Raw genomic sequence first — 8,676 nt, forward strand, 5'->3', positions numbered from 1 at the left:
ATTGGGGACAAAGTCATAAAAGTGGTAGACCTATAACGCTATAATAGTCCTGGATTTACTGTAGGGCTATTTATTTTCTGGATTCTTACCGTTTTCGTTTTCATCTTGCCCAACGGCCTCGGGAGTTCCGAGTCGTGTCACTTCCTCTGGGGCTTCTGGGTAAATTATGGCAGTGTCTCCACGCTGCAGGTACTCAGCGATGCTGGCTGAGTGGCTGTCACTCTCCTCCAGTTTATTACGCTTAGTGAAGTACTCGTCAAGCCCCGACACCCCATCCATACCCTTCACTGTATAAGACAAGGAAGAGGAGGAGAAGGGCATGTAGAGAAGAAGAGAAATGGAGACAAATAAAAAATATTTGTCAGTCTCATTCGTCCTTCCCCCAACTTGAGAGATGTGCTGCAAAGCTACAGTATATTGGCCACACAGGAAACAGACTGGTCTCTAAATGTGATGAACTGAGGGAAGAAAGCACTAAGCCACTACTTAGAGGGGAGTATACATTTAAGTTACCGTTAATGCTGTCATGTAATGGCTTCTACAAAGAAAAATCAGAGACAATTCCCTCATTAAGTGATGTTCACAACCCATCTTAAATGGTGGAGAAAAAAAGCTTTTAAACATTTGAACTTAAATATGTCCTAGTATAACGGGTCATTGGTTTAAGTTGCAATTAGATTTGCGGGGTTTACAGATCTCACTTAGAATTCTCTCTCTACATAATTTAAAGCAGAGATTTGATTATAAGTAAGATAATGTAGGGTTACATCTACTTAACAGTCAGTGTCCTTCATAATGGTATATCAGGTATCTAATGCATTCATCAGCTGATTTAACAAATCAGGGCAGTTACAGTCATGTGGCCTTTATGTCTTTGGATTATTACTGTTGGCTATTGGCTTGAGAGTTATACGCTGCTGTGTATATTTTTCGTTGAACTGTTAACAATATCCTTAAAACAAAGGACACCAAACTGTCGCCAAGAGGCCTGGATCCCTTGTAGTCACTCTAGGCAAGGTTTTGTTGATAAAACGCTCAATTGCAAAGACCTTGTGACTCACTGCAAGGACAAACTAGCATTTTATTTTCTGCTTGTAAACCAATTTGAAAGTACATGAACCAAACAAATGAGATTTAGGTCAAAACTCAATTTTGCAGCAAGATGCGATTTGCGCTGCACTCTCACTCAACCTAAAACTGCTTTGCTTTCCCCTCTTGCTTTGCTGCACATGGAGGGATATTATCTTGCATGGCTGTTGACTGTGTGTGTTTCCTATTAGGTATAAATCACCTTCTGCACGGGGATATTATAATCAAATCTCTTCCTAGTGTCTTGCTGCTGAGGATTTAAAGCTGGAACGGGGAGTTTTAGTGAACATGGTGTAACAGTGAAGAGGGTGAGAGTGGAGCTCACCTGTACCATTTCCTACAGAGTGAAGAGAACCCTCTGGCCCCAAGGATTCATATTCCTCCTTCCTTTCATCTGTGAAGGAAAGGAGAAATGCGTTTAAAATCGGACAATCAACTGTGGCTAACACAGCTCTCAATAAACTCAACACTCCTGAGGCAAAGTCAACTGGAATGCGCATGCTACATGCTACCCTGACAATTCAGTTAACAAGTACCTCTTTCCATTCAGCCCCAGCTCATAATGTGAATGTATTTTCCAGATAATGAAGGACAGGCAGGCGAGGGGTGTACACATACTGTGCCTATTGTGTTTGTTTCTCCTGGCCCCAGTCATGTGACTCCTCAACAGGAGTCACAAGTATCATAAGCTTCCCTTCAAAAGAGGGATATACAACACCCCTGCCTGTAGCAATAGAGGATGGGGAAGAAAGCAAGAACACAGTCTCCTTTTCTCCCCCCTCTCCCCTCTTCATTGCAGCAGGTTACTTTTCAAAACTTCCTTCCTCATGAGCAATGAGTGTCAAACAGGAACCTGGTGCTGTGCTTTTTATAACAAAATAGTCTTGCTATGAGTCAAAGGAGTCACAAGGTACTGTGTACAATTTATATCATATATTTATAGTCGAATTACACATTTTGTGGCCCACAAGAGTAAAAGGAAGGTTGAAGGTACAATGCATAGAAATCATCCGCTAGTTTCCCTTAATTAATTCATAAATAATGTAGATGAAAACTATTTTCTTTGTCATAGTTCCAAGACTATGAATCCATGTAAATAAGAAGCGTGGTCTCACCCTTCTCCCTACCACTTAAGTTTCCCCCTGCACCACACAGATAAAATGGTGGTACTGTACGCTTCAGAAAACAACTGCAAAAATGCTGCCTTTTCTGATGGGGAAAGCATTGTTGCTTCCCTTCGCCTCAACTTTTGGTTCATTGGGAAGAGAATCATTGCCAGACTTTTTAGAATGAGTTTCATTCAGCCAACATGGGGCTTTTTGTGGGTTCCAGGCCTCAGAGTAAGGACAAAGGCATGTGAGTCACGCCCTGTGCCACTGTCGTAGAATTTAGACACTGTACTCAAGTGTCATTCTATTTTCAGTAAGCCCCTCCTTCACTACACTTACAGTACACTTGCACTGAATATGAAATCTCAAATATAAAATGGAGGCTCATTGTGTTTTCAGTAGTCTTTTTTTCCTAGAGAGGCAGAGGCAAGATGGCGGTTAAAGTAAATTAGCATTTCAGTTCTGTTTGTGGTAATTCTGTTTTGACCCTGCGCATTCTCGATGTGACTCGAACCTCCACAGTTCAAGACTGCTTCTTCTTTTCAGTACCGTGAAGTGACACCCGAGTCCTTTACATCTGTTGCCTGAGTGAAATTGATATGAAAAATATGTGAGTTGTCTATCTTCCGTCAGTTTACCTATAAATGTAAAATACCAGCTCAATGAAAATCATCCACCAGTTTAGCATTAGCTATAACAGACTGTAGCAGATGTGCTAATCTGGCATTGATTTCTTTTACAGCTTTCTCATGATGGCCATGATAATGATAACATCTATGCTCGCCACATCAAGGCTCTTTTCATTTACATTTAGTTTTGGACCGCGTTCAAAATCAAAAACTTCTTCCTAGTACTTTCTATTTCCCAGTTCAGCGGGGCAGCGCGCCACCAAGTCATTACCAGAGACGGATAGCCGACGCCAGTCCGTTTTTTAAAACTGGGCGTCTTACATGAGTTCACTCTGCACTCTGTATCTGTCAGGTGGCACTAGAATGGTGGGCCTATTATGCATGTAAATTGCCATCATAAAGCTCCAAATTTAATTTAGGCCTGTTAATGAGTCCTGCTAAAGCCTGGCTCCCTCTTAACGATCCCGTTTGGCTCCTAATTAAAAGTATTTGTCTTTGAGGTCCTGGCGACACCGGTTGTCCTGTCACTGATGCAGATGAGTTGGAGGGGGAGGAGTGGATGGAGAAATATAAAGAGGGGGGGGGGAGATAGGGAGAGAGGAAGGAAAAGAGGGAAGGGGGGAGGGTTTGACAGGTTTCGCATGCGCTACTTGCTCATTGTTGATAGCTCTGCCTGTACAATATAGCAATATGGGGGAGTTAGAGGCTGAGTTGGTCACGGCCAACTAAACTGAGTCTAATTATAAAGAGTTTTATATCAGGTTGTTTTCCTAAATATAAACAGGGTTAGAATTATGGGTCAACGAGAATGAAAGGTGGCGCTTCATATGTTAAACTGAAGTATTGTGACATATTCTGCTCTGCCGAGACCTTGAGTACATTGACCTTTTCGGGGGTTGACTTTATTCCTATGAAAGTATGTGAAAATGAGGAGACAGATGACATGCTTTTACAGAGCCAAGAGAAAGAGAGAAGGAGAGAAAAGAGGGGAGGGAGAACATTGAGAGGACAGACGTGCTACAGGGTGTGAACAGTCACACAGCAGAGTATGTGTGAGAGGGGGGGTGAGTTGGACACACCTCAGGGAGGGAGGGAGGTGGTTTTGCGGACGTGAGCCTGTGAAGCAGCTAAAGTGCTGACTGTGCTTCAGCAGCAACACGTCCCACTAGAGTAGAGCACCATGTCATACTCTACAATCTCCTGTCAACCTCACAGGGCCCCCGAAAAATAGGAAAATAGACAGAGTAACGAAAAGAGCCACTTCCCAGGCTCAAGCTATTTTAGCAGAAACTGAAAAAAGGTGAATAGGTACTGTATTATTATAAGATGTGTAATTGAATAACATCAGTGATATTATTTTAGTGTCTGTCGTTCTGGAGGTGTTGTGCTAATGTTGTTGTGCTGTGTAATTGATTTACAACAGTGAGGTGTGTTGCCTATTCACTGATTTACGTTCTACATGTATCTTGAGCAGATCACTCACCAGTCCCATTGAGGTGTCCGTGCGGGTTGTCTGCCAGGCGCCAGGCGTGGTTGTGGCTCTGCCGCCCATCCCTGCCCTCTGACCCCTCCTCTGCTCCAGCCCTGTAGGACAGCAGGGCGTGGCCCACCCTGGGTGATGCCTCCAGGTTGGGCACGCCGGCCCCAATGGGGCTGCTACCCTCCTCCCCATTGGTTAGACCATTCTCCTCTGAGACTAGAGTCCTGTCATCCTCGTCTGTCTCGGAGCCCGTCTCCACCACATTCTCATAGTTCAGCACTGCAAAACACAAACAAAGAGACGCTGTTAGGTTTCTAAAACAACATCCAAGTAACTTGGCTCTAGAGGTAAAGACTAAAGTAGTGGAGGCAAAAGCTGAAAGTCACATTCCTGCGTTGAATAGTTTGGGGAGCTTTTTATACATCCCAGACACTCTAGGGACCAAGTGGAAATGGACAGCTTGTAAATATTACATCCCTGAACTTTGATCAAATGTGGTTGATTTGATTCAGGCTGAACCCAAGGGCCTTCACGCCAACCTATAAATATGTCCACTTCGGTGTTGAAGAAAAATACTCTGAAAAAGGTGCATGAGAAAGGCAGGCATAGACCCAAAAGAGAAAAAGGGAGGGGGGGGGGGGGGGGAATAACACAAAAAAATGGAAAAGCCATGACATCATGGGAACTAGGCGCAGGAAAGGGGGCCCTCGGGGGTGGAAAATAGAACACAATTTTCAGGTTCATTTTGAGTTCTGTGTATGCCTAATAAAGCAATATTTCGCCAAGCTCTCATGCGCGTTATCTCTGGAGGCCGCTGCCAACTCCAGAAAGCGAGAGGGACGTGGCTAAAAACAACGCGTTTTGAAGTCAATTGCTTGTTTGGGGATATTATTTGGTTCCCCTCGACAGTTTTTCAAACCCATAAACCTTTACATCCTAACGGCATACCATTCCCTCACTCGTCTCTTTTTTTCACTCTTCCCCTTTGGGTACATCGAGATTAGGCTTTGCATATCTGTTCATAATATGATCTTTGTCTGACTGTATGGTTCGGCACTTGCCTCCCGGACAACTGCGCAACAGGTGCAAATTAAAAAGGGGAGCCACGGTGGGGTGGGCTGAAATCTGCTGACCTGGGCTGAATACCAAGAGCAGCAGAGGGGGGTGGAGGGCGTGGGACAAAACCCTCTTTAATAAAAGGTGTGACCACAAGGATTTAGGGGGAGTTCAGACAGGGTAATGCCCTCTCTGATCAAAAAAAAGAAAGAAAGAAAGAGAGAGAGAGAGAGAGACAGAGAGAAAGAAAAGGCTGAAAAGTGAGACGTGAAAACACGTTGTGTGGTCTAGGTATATGTTGGATATAATATGATTTCATTCAACGTCTTAACCTTGCGCTCGCTCTCACACACCCTCCCCTCTTTCGTCTCGCTAGACCAGCAACAATAGTGGTTTTGCCTTTTCGCTGAATGAAATATCTAACCCTTTTTAACTCTGAGCTAAGAGCAGTTTGAAACAGACCAGTGAAAAGACCAGCTAGCATCCTGTCCAGTTCATAGAAAGTGTGTTTTCTCTATCAAGACTTGCGTATGTTATTATGCCATAGAAAATATGTAGGCACATTTACTTTAGGAAATTATATTATTCAACTCATTTCTTCCAGGAAAAAGAGAGAGAAAGATAAATGTCTCACAGTTATAGAATCACTCACCAACTGACAAATATAAATGTTTTGGTGGAAAAACACGAAGACAACTGTTTGTTTGTTACTTTACTTATGTTGCTCAGATACTTGGCCAGTGTGTGGCTGTTTTGTATCTGTGTTGCGGTAGGCAGACGGAGAAAAGCCAGTGACCTCCCAAACAAAAGCAATTCATGAGACTGTTTGCCTCCCAGGTCACATGGGTCTAGTAGTGTGGCAGATGTCACAGAGGGCTGGACTAAAGCTACAGGCTGGGATCTTAGTTTCTCTGTGTGTCCAAATCAATAGTTCTGGTTGGAAATGACTTCAGACACACCACCTGTATGTACAATCTGTCATTAATCTAGATAGCAGTTAGCAAACTGTTTTTCAGTAGGTTTAGTCAGGATAAACCGAGATATAACAACTCAGAGCCCGGAGAGTGAGTGCGCTTTGTCTCCAGTGACATCTTTGATGGAGCGCCACCCTTCGCTCTGTCTTGCCGCACCTCTATTGTGTGTGGAAGCGCCGCCGTTCCGACCTGCTGATCTCATGGAGATCCATTGTCTCGGCCCGTCACCTCTCCACCGATCGATCCTTTGTGCTCATTCAAGGAGCCCGAGACAAAGCAGCGACAACGCTTGCTATTCTCCTCTGAACGCTCTCTCCCTCTCCCTCCCTCCCTCTCTATCTCTCTCTCTCTCTCTCTCTCTCTCTCTCTCTCTCTCTCTCTCTCTCTCTCTCTCTCTCTCTCTCTCTCTCTCTCTCTCTCTCTCTCTCTCCCTCCCTCTCTCTCTCTCTCTCTCTCTCTCTCTCTCTCTCTCTCTCTCTCTCTCTCTCTCTCTCTCTCTCTCTCTCTCCCTCTGCTGCTCTCTCTCACTGCTCAACTAAGGTCGTTCCACAAAGACATTAATCTTGACCCTCCCTAGCTGGTTTGGTCATCTCCTCTGGTATATTTACTCCAAGCAGATTCTCAGTAAGAAGACCTTTCTTATGTCACTAATGCCTCCAGCTGTTTCAGTGAAAGACTTAATGCCTCCAACTCTAGCCACAAGTTCCAGGCAGGTGGCTTTAAAAAGGTAGGCTATATTGATCACAGTATTTGTCTACAATGGTGCAGGTGGTGCAGGGTAGGAGTACACTTCCTTACTGACAATCCCTCCTGAGTCTCTCCGAGGATGATGTAGAATGGTTGGTTTGTTGGTGGATTATCGCCATCCGATGCCCAACCCCTTCCACTGTATCTACTTTATATTCAAGAAAATCAATAGTTGGGGTTAGGAGGTGGAGCTTTCTTGCAGTGCAGAGCACCGTTCATATCAAATTATGACAGAATAATACTCGGTCTACATGATATATTACAGTTAACCCCATCATCATTTGAATATAGAACAAATCCACTAAATCCTATGAAACAGACATTCCAGTAACGCAACCATTAGCTACAACAGCAACAAACAAACAAAAAGATCTAACTGCCTTAGAATGAGCGTGCCCATTGAGGTGTGTAACTGCAACTAACAGGTGCATACCATACCTGCCACATATCATATGGATTCTGTAAAACAACGGAACCCACTCCACATCATCGCCTATCCCACAGTGCATCCCCAGGCTCTGCAGAGACCACACCTGTCCTCTCCTCGCATGAGGGAGGCTTCCTTCCACGTCGTCCATTTTAAACCGCCCCACAGTGGAACAGATTAATCAGACAGAGCCATTGCCTGCACGTATGCCATGAGGGGCTAGTATCCACACCCACACAGTCTCTTTCTCTCTCTCTCTCTCTCTCTCTTTCTTTCTCTGTGCGGCTCAATGAAAAAGCCAGTTCCATATTCAAACACACACACCATGGTGTTTGATATGATAATAAAAAACGACACAGGTTTCAGGTCTACTGCTTGCTCCAGGTGATCCTCTGCTGCGTCCTGTCTCTCTTGTCCGCCGCTACGACTGCCTGGGTAATGAGAGATGAGATGGAAGCTACCGGAGAAAAACCTCTCTCTCTGTTCTACCTCTCTCTCTTTGCTCTCTCTCTCGCTGCCTGTGAGTGGTGCAGATCACCTGAGAGAACAACTGGAGGGGGAGGGGGAGGTGAGTGAGGAAGGTAAGGAAGCACTGCATGAATGCTGTGGAAATGAGGTCGCTGCCTAGCGGCTACAGACTGGAAGTGGTCCAACATCCATCTAATGATATGCGTACACAGACAGGTAGGGGGATTTACACAGGGAGGTAGGGGGATTTACACAGACAGGTAGGGGGATTTACACAGGGAGGTAGGGGATAAAGGTGTACTAATGCATTATTTCCAAAAGGTTTTAGAGAGAAATAGCCCACAGCATGAATTATTTGCCATAATAGTACAAATACTCTGAGGGACATGAAACGAATCAACCAAAGAGTGTGTGTCAATATTTGTGTTGTTGTTTGGCCCTATATAACTGAATGTTTGTGTGTGTGTATATGTGCCTGTGCGTGTGTGCATGTGTGTGTGTATTCATGCACGTCTGGGGAGTGCCAGCCAGGAGAGAAGGGGTGGTTCCAGTAGCCTGCCTCTAATTGAATTAAACTCCCATTTATCTACGGGGTCCTGAGCAACAGGCTGGAAAAAAAGGAGAGAGAAAAAAAGAGAGAGGGTGCAAGAGAAAGATCTCAGAGTTTTACTCAAGCGCCCAGACGCCCCCCCACCCC

At 44.7% G+C, this 8,676-nt stretch overlaps 1 protein-coding gene across 4 annotated transcripts in view; it reads right to left on the reverse strand.

The window, feature by feature from the left end:
• The window catches only part of zeb2a (zinc finger E-box binding homeobox 2a), a 49,326-nt gene that overhangs the window by 9,270 nt on the left and 31,380 nt on the right, over window positions 1-8,676 (reverse strand). For 3 of the 4 annotated variants that reach the window (XM_046363097.1, XM_046363094.1, XM_046363095.1), the window contains exons 3-5: window positions 4,311-4,586; window positions 1,415-1,483; window positions 90-287 (exon numbers count right to left, since the gene is read on the reverse strand). In XM_046363097.1, coding sequence (XP_046219053.1) covers window positions 90-287; window positions 1,415-1,483; window positions 4,311-4,586 — 543 coding nt within the window. Of the gene's footprint in view, window positions 1-89; window positions 288-1,414; window positions 1,484-4,310; window positions 4,587-7,135; window positions 7,157-8,676 lie in introns of those variants that run through there. The other variant, XM_046363096.1, reaches the window with a different exon arrangement.

The sequence above is a fragment of the Oncorhynchus gorbuscha genome, linkage group LG09 (genome assembly GCF_021184085.1).
Source record: "Oncorhynchus gorbuscha isolate QuinsamMale2020 ecotype Even-year linkage group LG09, OgorEven_v1.0, whole genome shotgun sequence".
NCBI classification, from domain to species: domain Eukaryota; kingdom Metazoa; phylum Chordata; class Actinopteri; order Salmoniformes; family Salmonidae; genus Oncorhynchus; species Oncorhynchus gorbuscha.